Source organism: Saccostrea cucullata, unplaced genomic scaffold (assembly GCF_032062105.1).
Source record: "Saccostrea cucullata isolate Sc308-1 unplaced genomic scaffold, CSIRO_AGI_Scuc_v1 ctg391, whole genome shotgun sequence".
Taxonomy (NCBI): Eukaryota; Metazoa; Mollusca; class Bivalvia; order Ostreida; family Ostreidae; genus Saccostrea; species Saccostrea cuccullata.
This window is the reverse complement of record NW_026938695.1, coordinates 481,447-501,372: the sequence shown is the minus strand read 5'-3', so window position 1 is coordinate 501,372 and position 19,926 is coordinate 481,447. Positions and strand designations below refer to the sequence as shown.

General features: G+C 33.1%; 2 protein-coding genes across 2 annotated transcripts; one reads left to right on the top strand and one right to left on the bottom strand.

Moving 5' to 3' along the window:
• Window positions 1-455: 455 nt before the first annotated feature.
• On the bottom strand, window positions 456-3,905 carry LOC134250950 (uncharacterized). The gene is made up of 3 exons (XM_062733313.1): window positions 3,857-3,905; window positions 2,297-2,509; window positions 456-613 (listed from the first exon to the last, which is right to left on the bottom strand). The coding sequence occupies exons 1-3, from the start codon at window positions 3,903-3,905 to the stop codon at window positions 456-458; spliced, it is 420 nt and encodes a 139-aa protein (XP_062589297.1).
• Window positions 3,906-5,171: 1,266 nt separating this feature from the next.
• Window positions 5,172-7,734, top strand: LOC134250957 (partner of Y14 and mago-like). Its single transcript, XM_062733319.1, has 3 exons — window positions 5,172-5,304; window positions 6,643-6,739; window positions 7,287-7,734. Exons 1-3 carry the CDS (start codon window positions 5,256-5,258, stop codon window positions 7,732-7,734), a joined length of 594 nt encoding a protein of 197 aa, XP_062589303.1. The 5' UTR covers window positions 5,172-5,255.
• The last annotated feature ends 12,192 nt before the right edge of the window (window positions 7,735-19,926 follow it).

Here is a 19,926-nt window from a genome sequence, read left to right as displayed (position 1 = left end):
AATTATAGTACCATTTCATGTTCTTAGAAAAAAAAATCTGCATGCGATACCAATAGGTTTTGAACAGATTTAAATATCAACTTATGAAAAAAATTGTATTATTCATACAAAAATATATATATATAAAGTACGACACATAAATTACAGATTTTTTTCATCAAAATTTCTTTTAGAGGAGGTGAACAAACCTATTTATAGACATTAAAAGTATTGCAACCATTCACACAGGCCCTTCATTTAGTGGAACTCTTCAACTCTAGGGAAGAGCCCAGTAAAGTTCAAACTGCGTTGCATATGACTTTTAAAAATATTTAGGATGAATAACATTATGCATAATTATTTTTAATTATAAAATCGCCAGTTTAACAGAGTACACGCAGTGTTTTCTGAAAATTGTGAATTAAGAGTAAAATTTCAATTTTTTTTAATTAATGCAAGATATTTCATTTCTCTTTTCATCCTACAAGTGGTGCTCGACAGAGGGAATACTTGTTCGTCATCATATAGGTTGATCCCACACTCCCATTTTTACCGCAGCGACAGGTGTTCGCTCCATCCGCGCATAAAAATGAGGTCCCTGCCTCGTAAATCACTCCACCATTACTACAGGTTCCTGTAGGGAAAAAGAAAATATTGGATATTTCATAAAAATGTACATATCACGATAAAATACTTATTTACACAATTTGACTGACATTGAAAGGAGCATGACAAAATAAGTTCATTTTTAAATTTAAAAAAATGCTATCGTTTTTAAATGATGTCCTCTAAATGACATCCAATCTGGGCAATGGTCATGTTTAGACATTGCGCAAATTTCCATAACTTAGACTGCAGTGCATTTCTCTTTAGTTACATGAGTACCAGTAATCTGAATTTTCAAGGTTTGCGACGATGCGATATAAAATCGGTACATGTACTTAATTAGAGAACATTGAAGGTAAAATACAATTCTTGCAGCCTGGAGGACCGGGCTGCTCCCATATAAGTTTAAGTGTTGGTGTATGGGGATTGAGGTGGGAGAAGTTATTCAAAATGAAAGGTTCTCTAAACAAATTGTTAATTAGAATGTTCTTTCTCTCTATAAATTACGAGATACATCATATAGTTACTGCTATAAACATGATAAAGTGAATCTGTAAAAATATATATGTTTTCTTTTTATATTTGATATTATATATAAGGTTGCTTATCATTTACTGTCGAAAACATGACGGGTCCCTTTTTTTAGAACATCGAATTTTACTTATCGCATAAAAACGTACTGTAGACTGTTTGTATTTAAATTCTTTAAAAAGTGAAATAGATTGTTGAATATAAGTGATGCATATGTCTGCTTTCAATTTATATTTTGTGCAGTCAACATTTACTCGAGGAATTGATAAAGTTTCAAAGGGTATCGTTTTTGTTCGATTTACATCCGACTACAAGTTTTCAAAATATTCTCGACAATCGTCTCCTTCATTTAGACGCATGTCTTTCACACATAAAGAATCGGTTTGATGATCAAGACTCATTTCCATTGTTTACTTTATTTATTTCCCGGGCGACAATTGATGGTTACATCAATGTTTTCTTGTCATTTAATACATGTATATTCATAAATATACATTTACTCATTTTTTCAAGGATATTATATGATAATCTTTTTGTCGATAAACATAAAATGCAAGTACTTGTATTCAAATACTTGGAGGTCTATTCTTGGAAGAACAATTGTATATGATCAAAATGTGAAATTTGCCGCTGCAATAACCCCGTAAAATATTAAATAAAGTTTGTCAGAGTCCTACGACCACATGTGGACGGAGAACTCCTGGGGTGCGTCAACAGCGCAGCTGCTACATAGCCGCTACGTAAAGCTACGCTCTTGAACGGAGAGCTAATCTAGCCGCTACTTATGGAGAAATATTTAATGCTACGTCCCAAATCCAAGATGGTTTCCTTGGTTACAAATTCGCAGCATTCAAGATTTTTACAAAAAGGAGGATTATTTCCAACATCTAAGAGAATTAAATGTAAATTTAAATACATATTTTTGCCTGAAATAAACTTTATTTGATCCAATAATAAGTTTTTATTGATATGTCTTTATTCAAAATCTAACATAAATTCGCAGCTAGGTTAGCTGTCCGTTCAATAGAGATAGATATCTACTACTTAGCTGATAGGTTAGCTGTTACGCTGTTGAACGCACCCCTGACATTTTGAGAACTGCCAATCGGTAATTCTCGGCTGACTCCGTGCGAGGTACGGGCCATCCGAGGAACTCCAAGTGGAGAACTGCAGTACTAACCTTCACAATAGGGACATTTGTTGTAGGCGGATCCTCTCAGCTGCTGCTCACGTGGACAGGGTGGCGTTTGACATTTCCAATATTTACAGTAGAATACTCCCTCTGTTAAATCCTGGATGCAGATCTTTCCGTCATAGCCAGGTTTGGGGGAGAGGTAGGGGTTAGGGTCATCAGGGCCGTATACGTCACAATCGTGAAATCGAGAAACGCCCACTAAAATAAAGATCACGTGACTGTATACAATTAATAGACTGCATACATAAATAGTCTCATTTATCCCCCCTTTACGAATTCGATTTGTGTTTTCTCCGACGTCCGCAAAGAATTTATTCCGGACGTTTTAGTAAACATTGGATTAAAATTCTGAGTTTAAGGATATACGATCCTCAGCCAGGAAGGATAACTCCAAAAATTAATATTCAATTTGAAATTCATCAAAATGAAGCTTGAAAATGAAATTTTTTCATGCAACAATTTTCATATTATTCATCTTTATAAGATTAGAGGTTTTTGGAAGTCTTAAAAAAGGTCTTATAAAAGTTGACATTTGTACCCTATAAAAGGAAAAAAATTAATACAGTTTAAGAGAATCAAGATTTTCTTGAATCCAGCCTTAGATACCAGTGCTTATTAGCATGATATGAAATAAGAAGTTATTTTTGGTGTCTTGCAATGATAGCAAAAGCCTTTTTCACTATGTATTATAGAATACATGACGGAAATAGAAGACATAAAATACCAAATAAGTATGAAAATCATGACAATTTCTCTGAATACCTGGATACCTATCGTTTTTTAACCTAAAACATTTTGTTGATCAATTTGCAATTAAGACAATATTGTAACATTGTTTGCTCATTACAATTGTAGTTTGTCTGTATGTCTTGTAAAACTTACACAGAAAACTCCCATTTCATTTATATACTAAAGATTTGGCAATTTTTTGCATTGCTGATATTCCAATTCGCTTTTTCTGCAAAAATATTGGAGATTTATTAATTTTCCCTATATTACATGATTAACTTCAATTTTTAACTTTAATGAAATACTGTGGATACATTTACATCTTTTGTGGATTCAGAGATACTTTTATGAGTAGTTTTGATTGCTTAACTGCTAATTTTATAAACCTGAGGATCGGACTACCTTAAACAATTTTGTATTTTCTTTTTTTTTTTTTAATTTGCTTGTTAACTATTTCTTCAGATAATTAGATTTTTTTATATAAACATTTTTTAAATATACCCCCTCTGAAAAACTGATGATTCGTTTATTCATATATAGTCAAGGAATTTGGGGAAATAAAATTTGAAAATAAGACTGAACTGATTTTTACTTCATTAAAAACTTAAATGAATGTTGACAAATATATGTACATACATTGAATATAAAAGTTCTTTTTATCAAAGTAATGGTAAACAAGGATAATTGTTAAAGATTGATTAAGATAAAAAAGAAAACACTTAACCGCCACAGAGTTTTATTCATAATTTAAAGAACAGTCACCATTATTTTTAAATGGAAAAATAAAAGAAAGAAAGAAAGAAATTTTCATCTTACCTGATAAATGGAACAAGGACAGAAGTATTAAAATACACAGTTGTTTCATATTCTGTAAGTGGAAATAATTTTAATTAATATGTATAACTATGTAATATTTCAAACGAAAACTTTGATATTCAATATGAAATTCAAACATTTTCTTAACATATATTATGCTACCGCTAACAGTTTTTTTTCTAATATTTTTCAATCAATCTCATTTCATGTATCCTTTAAAATTATGATTTTTTTTTAATTAAAAAAAATTTATAAGGAATTACGAAAGGACGGACCGTGGCTTTTTTTATATAGATTTTTTTTAAAAAAAAGATGGGCTGGGTTTTTTGTTTCATAGTTAAAGACAAATAAATTTGTTCAGTACTCAGTTAATTACAGACTGTTATTTTCAAATTTAAGACTTAAACTTCCAAATCAATATGCCATTAAAATTAAATTCTTTTCTTCTTTTTTTATTTTAATATATTTTTTTTAATTTGACATGTTATCTTGTTGATATCAATAATTTTCTATACTGGTAAGTAGTTTTAAAATGATGGAAACTTACCCAGTTTCAGATATCCGCTCTTTCTCAATTGCTTAATATGGATTAATAAGAGATCGGAATTGTTTCAGTTTTATTTTGAATGCTACAGTGATACACGTAACATTATTTTGTGATAGTAAACTGACCAACCGTCATTATACCACACAACATACGCGTGTAACAGGTGCTGGATTTCCATTTGTGATAAGACTGAAATAAATGTTTCTGGAAATTAATTAAAATACTCCAAAGCTTTCATTTGAATCGGTTTTTGCCAGTGGGAGATTAGTAAACTCGTAAATTTTATAATAGAGATCAAAATCTAAATATCTAATTGAAATTTTATCAAAATTGAAATACATGCAACAACAGCCTCGAGGATGAAATAAATCCAGCCTTTTCCGAAAGCAAAAAATTCGATAAAAATTTTGTTTGATATATAATGATTGGGATATAAATACTTGTTTGTAATGTTTTCGAGGGGTACAACCGAAATGAAAATTTAATAGCTCTACATGTTTCCTTTTAATTTTTTTTTATCATGAAAAGTAAATAATGTTACATACTTTCTATTAAAATCCCCCTCCCCCTTTTCCTCATAAAATTTTTGAAGAATAATGAAGGATACAAAATAAAAAATAATAACTATTTTTACTGGTAATCAATATTTAAATTTATTCAGAGTGTACTTTTTACAAGATTGAATAAAAAGCATTCCGGATATGTACATACCACGGTGTAAAGTACGGATTTAGAATAAAATTTTATTATTTTTATCTTCATTGACAGAAGAGCTCTAGTTCGAATTTCTTCACATTTTTCTCACCACTTGCTTACAACCTGAGATATCGGTGAAATTATTACACCCTTCTCATGGATTTTGTTCCTGAGCGGGAAGGCGTTGTTAAGGACGAGAAGACAGGTAATTTATAGGAAACTTCCAATGCATAATCTTTGGCAAAACTTGAATTTTATCATTCCTTCTGGCCTTTATGACGTTACTGAGAAATTACATTGGACGTTTATCCATATGCACATCTATGACCTCTTGACCCCGTACCTGTATTTATACAATTATAGATACGCATTGCTTTCAGTAGTGTTATATAAAGGAAAACATTTGCAAGTGTAAATATAAAACCATAAAGCTACAGTTCTGTAGTAAAGACTACATGTAAAATATAAAACCAGAATGCTACAGTTCTGCAGCTATATTTGGTCACTAATCTGACACAATCTCTTGATTTAGCAATATACATGTCTAGCTTTATCAAGCTCTTCAGTATAGCCTGATTTAGCGTTTTTATTTATCAAACTTTTTTTTTTCTTAAATGTGCTATTTTTTCAGAATGCCTTAAAAAATCACAAATTGGAGCAGTGAAAATATATAATTCAATGAAATTTCAATGTTTAATAGGGCTGTCACGGTTCCAAAATTTTTTCGAGTCGGTTCTGATTTTTTTAGGTTTGGTTTTGGGTTTTTCAGTTCGGGTAGGTAATGGAATATAAGCTCATGATTTGTATTATTTTCAACAACAAAGAATAATTTCATTTAATCTTAGAAATAGCAACATTATAACTATTTTAAAGTAGTTTCCTGACTAGAAAACAATTGTACAAATTATATAAATCACCCTGTAATGGCAATGTACTAACAAATCTCATGTTTTTGAGGCCATTTTTATAGTACAACCTACTCTAATGTACAAATTGGAACCGAACCGAGTTCCGGAAAAACGAATCCGTACCCGTCCCAAATAAGTTGTTCCGTGGTTCCAGGTCATTTCGGGTACCCATGACAGCCCCAATGTTTAATCTTAAACTCTTCTGAAAATAATGTATGTAAAAATCATTCACCAAAATGTAGCTCCTAAAAAGAAGTTTTGCTCAAAGTTTTAAAAGTTTTTCTGGCTATATCATTTACAGTATCTGATATTTACAAAGTTTCATACAATTGCTACTAGGTTAGTAGTTAATTGCAAACCAGTCTTCATCAAAGTCAACTTTTCTCAAATTCTTACAATATTATCTGTATGAATACACAATCTAATTAAAATCAGACTTCTTAGATCCACGCTATTTTAATGAATATTCACGTCATAAAGTTCAGGAGAACATGACCCCTAGTCAGGTTGTGTCAGATCTTCTTACGCAAAGTGTTTATGCCATTAATCTACCTAAGAAGTCTTATCTAAGTAAGATTGAGCCATTATTTCATGATTGAGTGTTTTCCATAGAGTTCTTTTTTTTCCTTTTTCAGGTGAGCTTTATATCCCTGCCACACGTCGACCAGACGGAACTTGGAGAAAGCCCAGAAAAGTCAAAGATGGATATGTACCCCAGGAGGAAGTTCCTGTGTAAGTTTTGTTTTATTTTGTTCGTCATCCATTTAAGAATTTTTCACTCATATTGAGAAGCCACCACTTGCTGGTGGAGAGCTGCAAATTAAAATTAAGAGCTGTACTCAGCACTTAAACTTTGAGCAACCTTTTTTTTTCATGCCAGCACCTTCTGTGACATTTGGGACCTCAGTTAACAGTGTTTAATATGGTCTCATCTGAAGGACTGGTCTCCACATCAGGAAAATTTATAGTAAAATTATAGTTTCATGTGCTGTTTTAATTGGTGGTAAATTCTTGAATACAAAGTTAATTGTTGTACACTGTATATTGTATGTGCATGAACTTACAAAAGCTGGCTTCATAATTTAGTAGCTTTGGCATGAAAAAACAATTAACTCATGAATACTACTGAGAAATAACTTGTGTAGAGCTCATTCATGAATACACAAGCAACTCAGTACCCAGTAATTGGGCTAAATTTTAAAAACATTAATTTACATACAAATGCAGTGTTAGAAATTTTCAACAAATGATATTTTTTTTTCATTTTGACTTCTTGAAGATATGAAAATCGAGGAGTCCAATGGATGAAAAGTCGACCCACCCTGCCCCCTGGACTAAACCCAGAAGATGTTGAGGCATCGAAAAAATCCGACAGCCAACCCATGTCTAAGTCTGCTAAAAAGAACGCCAAGCGGAAAGAAAAGAAGAAACATCAACAGGAGTCGGGGGCTGGGGGGAGGGGGGAAAGTGTAGAGACAGTTACTGCAATGCTGGCAGCTTCGAAAATTCCTGATGCTTCTCAGAATGAGGCTCCACCTAGTGATAAAGCAGCCATAGAAAAGAAACTTAGGAACTTGAAAAAGAAATTAAAACAAGTGGATGACTTAAAAGCTAAAATTGACTCGGGTGAGCTAAAGAATCCGGAAAAAGAGCAGCTGGCGAAGGTAGCGAAGAGACAAGAATTGGTGGATGAAATAGAAGACCTGGAATTAGACTTAGAAGATTAAGGACAGATGATACAAACAAACTTTTGTCCAAAAATTGGAAATTATTAACTTGAATCATGTTTAAATAAGTAAAATGAATAACTTTCATAGCATAGTTTTTAATTTTTTATTCAAATTTACACAAAAATGGAATTTGAAGTGAAATATTTTTGTATAGATTAATAAGGATGGTTTCAGAAAGGCAGAATTTTGAACATCACTGAAGGTTTACAATTTCTTTATATTCTAGGGATTTATTATTTTCATCATTTGCAATGAAATTAGGCCAAAAAATATATACCAATCCAAGCATTCATTTTTTGTTTGTATCATCTGTCCTTAATTGTAAAGTGAAAACAGTGAGGCCAAATATAAAAATTTATTTGTTTGCAGTTGCCTACCGACCCACTGAAAATGCACCCGACCCAAACTTTTTTTAGCCATTTTGTAATTTTTTTTTCAATTTTTCAGAATATTGAAACAGTTTTATTTTAAAATTTTTGATTTTTTTTTATCAGTCAGTGGTTTATAAAAAGAGGTGAGCTTATTCATGTCTAGTGGGTCTATGAAAACCTCTTTTATTTGTTTTCTAGCAAAAATCTGATTTTTTTTTTCCGCAAAAAAAAAGAATGCCTACCTACCGACTCAGTCAAAAAATTATAGGTCGGCAACTGCAAACAAACAATTTTTTAAGCTTGGCCTAAAATAAAAATTTATTTATTTGCAATTGCCTACGACCCACTGAAATTGCACCCGACCCAAATTTTTTTTTTTTAGCAATTATAATATTTATTTTAATTTTCAGAATATTAAAACTGTTTAATTTTAGATTTTATCAATCTGGTTTATACAAGACTGAAGATTATTCTGGTTTAGTAGGTCTTTGAAAAGCTGTATTATTTTTTATCTAACAAATATCCAAAAACTTAATTAAAAAAAAGAATGCCTTCTTACATTGTACCTACCCACTCAAAAGATTAGATCGGCAACTGCAAACAAAGAATTTTTTGAGCTTGGCCTGATAGTGAATTTTATAAAAATGAATTTCTATCACGTACATAATGTAAGTGAATTTAAAATTATACATGTTTTAATATTCACTGAAAAATGAATTAATTATGAAACATATTCTGCAGGGTCCATAATGTGTTAGATAAGGAACATTGACTCATATCAGGTTTCAGAAAATGTTGTGCATTCATTTATCATTTCTAGATAAGTTTTTGATGTATTTTGAGAAAAAATAAATAAAAATAGGTCAAACCAATATAAAAACTGATTTTTTTTTTTTTTGCAAATGAGACATTCTACATGTTATATACATATGATGTGTTTGTTATAAGATATCTTTTTATTTTGAAAAATTATGTGTGGAGTTGGCATTTTGAAGTAAAGGTTCATAAACCTCACTCTGACATATAAAATGTTGCTTGAACCTTAATTATTTTCTAAAAAGAAATGTATTTTATTAGTAAAATACAAACAATTACGGCATACCTTGCAGGGCAAAATTCAACAAAAAACACACTTCAACTTGGCAAATCTTTAAAGGAATAATAGACATTTATGTCTTTAAGAGTTATTTCTCTTATCAGAGTATCAATGAACCTTAAATACTATAAATACACCAGAATTGGGATATGGTAGATCCAAAACAAAGCTGCAAAATTGTTTGCAAGTGTGAAAGGGCGAAAATAATACGGGGCGAAAATAACCCTGTATACAGTATTTTGAAAAAAAGATATTTCAAAACAATGAATGCCGAACACATAATGTATGTAATTACAGGAAAAAACCTACATTAACAATTTACAAAGGAAGTTTGTAAATAAAGATTTTATAAACACAATCTTTTCTCAGGCATGCCATATGGTGGGATTTATTTTTCTTCAAATCTAATGTCAACTTCCTGTTTATCCGTGCACCTGTTCGTTTCATACATAAAACACAAAAAACAAAATTTTTGTCACAGTTTTCTCAGAAACCACTCATTGCAGATGCTTAAAATTTTAGTACATACTGTGGTTTCATTGACATTCGTTGAGCACCATTTTTCGAGGAATTCGTTGTTGAGCAGATCCACGAATTTAAATGTTCATTGAATTAAGAAATATGCTATTCATTTGTATAGGTAATGCTTTTGTCACGAAATTACGAATCCTCGAAAACTTCCTTTTTAAATAATCCACGAAAATTGATGCCAACGAAAATTGATGAAACCACAGTACTTTGTTTAGGCATCCAGTATGCTGGGATTTATATTTATATGAATCTGATGTCAACTTCCTATTTATCCGTACATCTATCCGTAACTGAATTATGTTTATTACCACTAGTAACATAATATATTCACATCAGAGCAGGGGTATTACTAGTGAGCACTGCATGCTCACAGACTTCTTGTTAAAAATTGTAATGGAGAGAGTGGTGGGTTTTAAAAAAATTGTTCTATAATATTTGGATCAGAAAGGGTTAAACTTTATGAAAGATTTTCCAGTGATTGATAATTCAGTTTTTATGTTTAAATAAAAGCGTCTCTCAGGGGATCTTTTGTGATTTGTTTCATCTGTCATCATTTCTTAGTCTTTATGTTACATGTATATAAGATATTTTCCAATAGGTTTTGCTTTAAAATTACTGTCCAATTTGTTCTGAAATTTAGATCATCAGAGAAACCAAAATTTAATTTACGCAGTTTCTATAGTATGCTGTAGCACAGTACACGCATGTAGGTCGCCCACATGGCGCAGTGGTTAGAGAGTCTGCTCTAGATTCGCCAAGTAAGAATATGATCCTTACGTCGCGGGTTTGAATCCCACTGTTGGACGTGAAGGCCGGTCATTCGGATGAGACCGTTTAAATTGAGGTCCCGTGTCGCAGTAGGTGATGGCAAGGAAAAGATCCCTCCCTGCTCATTAGCCCTGAGTGCCGAGTAAAGGACAACATTTGTTGCTCTCCACCAGCAAGTCGCGGCGTCTCAATATGTGTGAAAAAGAGGGACGTTAAACAACAAACAAATCAATCAATCATCCAGAAATGTTTGTAAAGACTTTGTAGAACATTGGTAATGATCTTAATTTTGTAAGGATTTTATCAAGTTTAGGAATCAAGAACAGATGGAGATCGAGAGAATTGAACTCACCTTCGTGAATTGGAATAATCAAAGAATTACTGACTGATTTGAGAAAGAATGACTCTTCATAACATTGCGATCTGGCCCCTTTTTAAACATGAATTTTTGCCTTTTCAAATCAGAACATTGACATATTTTAGCTAGAATGTACAAGTATGGTATAAACACAAACACTTCAAAATCTTTTTTGATAGCGAGACTCTCAATATATACATAATATCAATGAAAAAAAAAATTGCATACATCAGTGCCAAATCTCAACTTCGCCATTGCAGCTATATAGATCATTGTATTATGTGAATAAGGAGGCGGAGCGTCAATCAAGCGTGCGAATAGTGTGAATATATTATCGAGTGTTCGACGTGTACTTAATATAGTTTTAAGTGATATCTTATTAAATAACTAAACAATCTTTTTTCGGGCTTGGGACCGACAATATGTAATAATTTTGGCAGGTTTAGGTTTTGTTTCTACTGCTTAGCTTTTAAACGAGTATATCAATGAAATAATTATTTTTGAAATTCGTTGAAATAAAATGTAAACACAATGATATGGTTTCTGTAAAAATAATGTCTTACAAAAGATGGTATTTTTAGGACTAGGTAAGTATTTTTAAGATTTTACAGTAACATGAGTAACCTAGCTTATTTCTCAAGGGATAATTATTTCAATTCTAAAGCGATAATAATTTCGTTAAAGTTTTTTTACACGTAGAATTGATTATCAATAGCATATAATTTTGCAAAAAATCTGAGTGTTCCAACAAATATATGTATGCGGTTGAATTTTGATAGAAAGCTAGGATAATGTTGATCTTTAATCATGTGTTCATTGGACAAGTAAGAGGGGCATACACGTGCTTTTTCGTGCTATATAACATTATGTTTAAGAAATACCTGTGCGCAGACTTTCTTAGAAACAGTTTTCATTGACTTTTTACGGGATCTGCAAATAGCACAATATTTGTGCGACTTTGTGCTGATGTAAAATGTTTTAACATCAACATTGCCCCTAGAGGGTGCATTTTGTGCAGATGTGGTCATCCCCCGTGACCTTTCCTCCCGTAATACGCGCTAATTCAGTCCTCCGTACTTCGTTTATCTTTCCCTGGAGGGTAATTCTTCGATTAGATTTACAAACAACACAGTTTATACTTTTAGGCATGGTGTAGTAAGTGTTTTCCGATTATAACAGTGTATAATGACGGTTTTAACAGAAAAAAGGACTATAACTTTTTAATATCTTCCAGCAGTTAAAGTGAGAGTTTTCTTGAAACAGACGCACGTGTATAATATATAAACACAGTAAAAAGCGGAATCAACGATACCTAAAGAGAATTTTTAATTATGTTTAAAAAATATATGCAGTGATTAAGTAACAGATTATGCTATACCCCCCCCCCCCTCCCCGAAGTAGATCGATAGATACTTACCGAAAGAAAAAAAAAACAAACTGAAATTGGCAAAAATAACGTTCAACAGTTCAATAACAGATAAATAAAACAATTCAACCTAGCATATAGATATATCAAGTATGTACTCCACCAAAATACATGTATTTTCAAATAGAAAGGTTGTCCAAGTATTTTTAGCCGATGGAATAAGATTTGACAATGGATAGCTCGCAGACACTCTAGACACGATGTCGAAATGGTGTGCTCAAAGCGTGAAAGTGAATAGATTTAAATCATGTGTTCAATGCTTTGTTATTTATGAGGTCAAAGAAGGGTTGTTTGTAAACAAGGTAGCTTTACTATAGAGACAAGTACCCGTGATTTTGAGGTTTTTGGGAAAATAACACAAGAGCGCACGATTGTTTCAATTTCTTTCATGGATGTAAATGATTAGTATTACTTTTTACGTTGTCCATAAAAACGGCAAATTGAAACATCAATGCGCTCGTGTAAAAAATGGGCTTACAAAATGGGGGTTTGGTCTAAAGTCTATGAGAAATTGGTGTAAACAACGTACCCCTGCTATATTAATCAGAAAAATACCTAATTACAGTTTATGAAAGCAAATTTTTTAATTGAAATTAATAAACTACAATGTTTAATGGAAAGATTGGGGCAAAATTATGTAAAAAATCTGAAAGTTATTTTTTTGTAAATATTTGGGGGGCCAAATGTGGACGTTTAAACGATTCATTCTTTCTTTTTTTTAAGAAAGTTATCTGTAAGTATATGTTGAGATTCCAGAAGACTTAAATATGTTTCTTTTTCTTTCCAATCTGTTCAAAATCCCAGACCCAGGAGTCATCTCTAAAGTTTGGGTTTAAAACATTCGTCGTATATACATGTATATATTTCCATGTCCGCTTGATATAATGAAAATGTTTGAAATAACATGGAAAATGAGGAAATCCTCTTTATTTAATGCCCGTTTTAAGTATAACGCAGAATAAATCATCACAAACATACAGCATTTTACAATACAAATATTTTATTTTATTCAGATACACGGACATTGACTCACTTTACAAGGACAGGGCCGATTATCAAGGAACACCGATATTAGGGATAGATATCTGCATTTTTTTTCTTTTTGGCATGGCCCTTACTTTGTTTCATTAATCATAATTCGATTTTTTTTAAATATGTATTTTTGTAAAAAGCTGATCTGATAAATTACCACCTCAAAGAATTTTTTTCTATGTTTAAAAAAATTAATCCAATTTATCTCCATTTCATTTTTTCCACTAAGTAGCACAATTTGAAATATCAGTCAGTTACAGATGTTCAAAGGTTAGCAACAAAGGTTTAAAGGTTAGCCAGATAAAGAGGTTCAAAGGTTAGCCAAATAAAGAGGTTCAAAGGTTAGCCAAATAAAGAGGTTCAAAGGTTAGCCAGATAATGAGGTTCAAAAGTTAGAATGATAAAGAGGTTCAAAGGTTAGCACGATTAAGAGGTTCAAAGGTTAGCTCGATAAAGAGGTTCAAAGGTTAGCTCGATAAAGAGGTTCAAAGGTTAGCTAGATAAAGAGGTTCAAAGGTTAGCATGATAAATGTTATATAATCATGACATATAAAACTGTAAAATATCTTGTGTGACAATTGATGTTCCAGTTTAAACAAATTGAAATATCAATTAAATGCAACACCACACTGAATCTCATTGTCTATATCAAGAATTCAAAATATACATCACAATGTTATTCTTACGATGATTTCTATAAATTTGTCCAACAAGTCTTGTCAACATTAAATGTTACAACATAAGTGCAAACGTACTTCTTAGAACCGTATTTAACGTAAAATGTAATTGACCGTTCAAAATTATAGAATTAATTTTCCCTTATGAATTTTAATCACTTTTCCACAACACATACTGTAAATATATTATATTTAACGCGTACGATATTTGGCGGAGCCTGGATCTTGAACAAGTTATCGAGGATTTTTTTCAGCGGACATCTTAATGTTCTTCTTCATATGAACATGTATATGTGCGAGACATTTAGCATTTAACTTGAATTAGCAGAGGATGCTTTCGACCAGGAGCGCTAAAAAGAATATCCAGCAAAATACGTTTATTCCTTTTTCTAGGGCATTCGTTTACTTCCTACATGTAGCACGCCCCCTTTTACTTTGGGAATTATGCCACTTTTTATACGATACCTCCTCCTATCATGTACTGAGATTGTCTCATATCTAGAACGTTCTTTCCTTCTTTGGCATTTTTCCCCACATTCTAGAATTTTTTCTCAGCTTTTAAGAATGTCCTCAGACGATCCTTTCTTCTATGGTAAGGTCTTTTTTCAGGAACGTTCCTCTGCTTTCTAGAACATTTTCTGCTCCTCTAATGACTAATTTTTGCGGAGGCTCTTTCCTCTTACAAAGTTTTCTTGCTTTTTCGGATGTTTATTATTATTTTTTGTTGTTGACATTTTAATTTCCCCCAGAGTCTTTGAATACTTCTCGTCTCATTATCTTTTGCCTCTAGTTAGCAAATTTTATAAAACTAGTACTTCCAGGCAACCTTAATAGGATATTGAAATTATTTATTTAACCCATCCTAATTTTCTCCTCATGCGACATAGATCTATAATATTGTTTATTTATTTGGAAATTTTGACTTCATTATAATGGGGATGCTCACTTCTTCATGGCACTTGAACCTTTATTGTTTAGTACAATTTTCATAGGAAATGTCAAGGGAAAGATATAAAATTAACGGATGTAAGGTTATGAGGATAACCACTCATTTTTCACTACATTGTTATGATTTATAGATTGATTTTACTTCATTCTTCAAAGAATACAGGACTGAACGCAACAAAAATGACTATTCCATTTACAACCGTAGCAAGCTGTCGAAGAGAGCCGAAGATGGCGATGTTTGTTAACGCCACAATATAATCGAAGACCCAGCAAAGCCAGACAAAGAAGGATATCGCAGAGAAAGATTTCACCATTGTAATTTCCGGGCAGTGCATGAGAGTAAAAATTCCCTTTATTTTAAATGAGATATAAAAGATACAGGCAGAGTTCACGGCAAACATGCAACTCAGTGGAATTCCGATGGTGTACAGACTCATGTTAATGGAGGAAATTTCACAGCCTGAAAGGGAGTATCCCAAAAAAGAATCGTTTTCATAATCATTTATGATGAATGCGTTAAAAATAACGAAAAGAAGACAAACCGTAAAATTTATGGCAGCATAAGTTACAAATCGTGATAGCCTCATCTTGATTCGTACCCCAGACGACAACAACATATGGATTGCACGAGCTAAATCGACACAGACAACGCTAGACCAACCTGCGACAAGAAGGAAAAGGAAATGTATCACCATTCCAAACACAGCACAAAATATCTCACCCAGAAAAACTAGTTTCGTCAAAATAAGGAAAAAATTCAAAGCAAAGTAGGAAAAAGACTGAGCCATTTGGCAGAGAATAAGAGGTGTCCATTCTTCTATCAAGAAAACGGTGGATATCGAATGAAGCAAACATGCTAACAGAGAGATTAAGAGACAAATGATGAAAACTGTTTCGCCCCTAGTGTCTTCCTTGACGCCAGTATAAGTATTTCTAATCGCTTGTAAGTACTGATGTATGCACACCCCGATAAACTGCAAATCGTCCGAAACTCTAACATACGAATGGCTAATACAGGCGTCATACTCTTTGAAGCAAAACAAAAGTTTATCGTGGAGTATATACATTCTAAAAGTTTCCACGAGAACTCTCGGACATGTCTGCCATTTTGCCAAGGAAAATGTGAGAGCGCGAGATTTAGAACATTCCAAACAGCGATCGATGGGGAATTGGATCATAGAGAACGGGTTAAGAAATCGGGGAGAATTGACATAAGCAGTCATATTTGGATGAAAGGCCGTGTACATAGTATAATTTTCTTTGTTGACATAGGTTCGTCCTCGGTGCAAGTTGTATAAATATTCCATCATAAAATCAACTCGATGTGGATGAGACACCTTATACCATATCGATAATGGTTGACATTTTTTCCACTCCGTCTTTTTAACTGGAAAATGCTGTTCAGTCCCACATATGGAGCAGACGTATTCGTTGTCTTCAATTGGAAGTCTTTTAAAATACGACAAGATCGGGATGCCGTCGCTGCAAGTTAAAGTGTTAAGGACGTAGGTTGCTTCGTTAGCCTCTTTTATCTTGACCTCGCACTTCGGTCCAATTTGTCTGAAACCAAGCTCGCATACAGTCTTCAGACAAGATCTCTAAAATGAAGAGGTCAATCTCAATGATTAAATCAGAAAACTTCAATACATTTGTATATATTTGATTTTGTTTCTTCTACAGTAGGTTTTTAAAAAATGATTTTTGATTGATGGGTACATAATCAGAAACTCTCTCTCTCTCTCTCTCTCTCTCTCTCTCTCTCTCTCTCTCTCTCTCTCTCTCTCTCTCTCATGGCAAGTGATCTAACCTTGTTAGAAAATATACTTTTTTATACTATATAATGGTCTTTGTAGTTACCTTTTTTGGATCGTAAATTTCACCGGGGTCGCATTTTACGCTGTATTTGTGAGGAAATGGTTTAGGATTATGAGATGAAAAATGCACATTAACAGAATCGTTATCCTTGTTCCTTGCATATTCCTGGATTGACCCGGGGCATTCATAGCTAAGATTCTGATACGGACGCTGTGTATTGCAGATGGCACAGTAAACATTCTTGTAAAGTTTATTGCAGTCGGTAAATACGGATATGAAATCAAGATTTTCACACGCTTTCATGATGACTTGGTCGAAGTTTCTCCATACACCAGTAACGTTGCAGGTTGATATATATTCAGAGTAACATTTTTGGACGATATCTTTCGCGGACTTCGAAGGTTCAAAAACAATATCAAAATCAGTGATGTTCTGCATGAAGAATTTGTAAATTTCTTCATCAGACTTTTCAATATCAGAGACGCCAGCTAGGTCATCTAATTGAGATTTCACGAACATTTTCCAACCCGAAGTATTTTGTCTCTCTTCACCATTACACAGTGAACAATATATATTTTTATAGGTAACGGCAGTGACATAGGACGTGACTGGTCTGTGAAAGGAAATGTCTGGTGCCATGAGGTGAGCTTCTTGTGTACATTTTTTGTGAATATCATTTTCAGGATAATTTGAGGGGCACGACGTCATCATCCAATACTTCGTAACCTGTTTAGTTGTACTTCTGATTCCTTCTATTTCCGATGCAGAACACGACAGTGAAGAATTCCTCAATCTTTCTCCAGTGTTTCTTTCAATCATTGACCGGATATTCTCTAGGTCTTTTGAGGGACAGCAATTGTATGTTTTAAAACATTCATCGCTGCAACTGCAGGTAGTGCAAGCTTGTTTCTTGGAAATGTTAACGTTATTTCGTATTTCCTCTCCCAGACACATGTCCTGATTTGGACAGAAGATCATGTAATCTCTCAGCAATGTCAGATGTACTTGATCTTGAACCCAAGAGAGTTTACCGTTGATCAATCCAATGATTTCAATGGAAATGGTCGAAATGCTTCCGTTAACAAACTCTGTGCTGTCGACTGCTGGTGTTTTATCCGACGGTAAATTTACACTGCTCTCAGTGACTGGTGCATTTGCTTCCGTTGAATATACATCTGGACTTTCAGTGACTGGTGCTATTGCTTCCGTTGAATATACATCCGGGCTCTCAGTGATTGGTGCATTTGCTGCCGTTGAGTATACATCCGGGCTCTCAGTGATTGGTGAATTTGCTTCCGTTGAATATACATCCGGGCTCTCAGTGATTGGTGCATTTGCTTTCGTCGCATGTACATCTGCGCTCTTGCTGACTGGGGTAACTGTTGTCGTTGAATTCACATCCGGGGTCTTTGTGAGTGGTACATTTGCAGTTGTAGTTTGAAGGTGTACCCATACAATAAACTGATTGAAAAAAAAGCTCATAGAAATAGTCTTGAAATGTTATCTTTTTTTAAATAAAAATTCATACATAGAACTCTAGCAATTAAATAGCTTGTAAAAGATTTTTTAAAAATCTATTTTAATTTGAAAGACTTGTATTTCTTGACATACTCCATGAATGAAAAAGTGTAAAGTGAGGTTTGCTTAATACATTTATATATGATTTAAGTTCTGTTCATCCTCCACCGATAAAGATTCATAAATTATTATAATAAAATAATAATAATATATGCTTTCTTTCTCTTTCATGGAAACCGGTCACGGTAGCCTAGTAGTAGAGCGTTCGCTTCGTGATCGGGAGGCCTGGGTTCGATTCTCGTTCGCGACGCCGCGTCATACCTAAGACGTAAACAAAGGTAGTGACTGTTCCTTCGCCAAGCGCTCGGCACTAGAAGTGAAAGTCACGGGTCTTTCGGATATGACCTTAAAAACGTAGGTCCCGTGTCACGGTAGGCGCTGGCACGATAAAGAACCCTCACTGCTCAATGGCCCTGAGTGCCGAGTATAGGTCTAAGTTTGAAGCCCTTCACCGGCATACGGTGACGTCTCCATATGAGTGAAAAATTCTCAAGAGGGACGTTAAACAATATACAATCAATCGATCAATCTTTCATGGAAAGGGAAAAATGCTTTATTGAATTCAAAATAGCGTTATAAAATTTAATATCAAAACATTAAAAAAAAAAGTTGATTTGCAAATGATTCAAATAGCCCCCTCCTTTAAAATGTATAGACATTCAAAATGTATACTCACTATCAGAAAGATACTCAAATTCATTTTAATTTTCTATCAGCATGCTCAATGTTTGTTTAAATGCTCCAATTTTTAATGAGAAAGATAGGCTTTTCATTTCTATTTTCTCAAAGCTTACAAATATCCCGCTGTCAAGTCTATATATCATTGGAGCGTATTTTTGAATCTTTGACGAGATATTATCGGAAAAGTAAGGTGGTAATCCACTTTAAGATAGTTTTCCTTTTTTTTTTTGGAGTATCGCATTACATTGTTTAAACAAAATCAGCAAAGGTGTGGAGAAGCAGAGTGTGTATACGTACTTCTTATAATTATGATCTTGTATGACGAATGGAATACTTTTTTCTACTTCATCATTATTAACGCTATCTACTGAAATTTCATCCGAAATTTCATCATAAATTGATAAAAAATGAAAGGATCACCTGGAACCCCCTGAGAATTATATGTTTGCCTTCTAAATGTATCATTTACTATTATGACTTGATAATGTTAGTTGATAACTTGATCCTACCAACCTTTTAATCTTTAAATATTACACTTGAAATTAAGACGACAAACTCTACATGAATGGTCATCAATATCATAAACAATACGCATGCTTATGCTGCCCTCTATTCATTCTAAATTATTCCACCCACAGCGCGAGTAAGGAGAAAAATACAGAAAAAGAAATGCTAATTATTGCATTACAATTCAAGGAACATTACGTGTAAGTTGTGTACGTATAGCCTTCCATACAGCACCTGCAAGTTGTAAATGCATGCTGTATTTGCTTATTTTTAGGATTTTCATGTCTCCTTGAATCTTATAGTCATTAAAAATTGCTTTGAAGGAGCAAACAAGTATGGTGTGATATTGCTTAGAAATGGTATGATGAATGCACTTTGTCTAGTAACTACGAAAATGTCTA

What these genes read in the sequence shown, in the direction of transcription:
- LOC134250950 (XM_062733313.1), bottom strand. Translation starts at nt 3,905, where the DNA reads ATGAAACAACTGTGTATTTTAATACTTCTGTCCTTGTTCCATTTATCA. An exon ending in GTCCTTGTTCCATTTATCAG is followed by an intron (nt 2,510 to 3,856) that starts GTAAGATGAAAA and finishes TCTTTATTTTAG; the next exon opens with TGGGCGTTTCTCGATTTCAC. An exon ending in CAAATGTCCCTATTGTGAAG is followed by an intron (nt 614 to 2,296) that starts GTTAGTACTGCA and finishes TTTTCCCTACAG; the next exon opens with GAACCTGTAGTAATGGTGGA.
- LOC134250957 (XM_062733319.1), top strand. Translation starts at nt 5,256, where the DNA reads ATGGATTTTGTTCCTGAGCGGGAAGGCGTTGTTAAGGACGAGAAGACA. An exon ending in TGTTAAGGACGAGAAGACAG is followed by an intron (nt 5,305 to 6,642) that starts GTAATTTATAGG and finishes TTCCTTTTTCAG; the next exon opens with GTGAGCTTTATATCCCTGCC. An exon ending in CCCCAGGAGGAAGTTCCTGT is followed by an intron (nt 6,740 to 7,286) that starts GTAAGTTTTGTT and finishes GACTTCTTGAAG; the next exon opens with ATATGAAAATCGAGGAGTCC.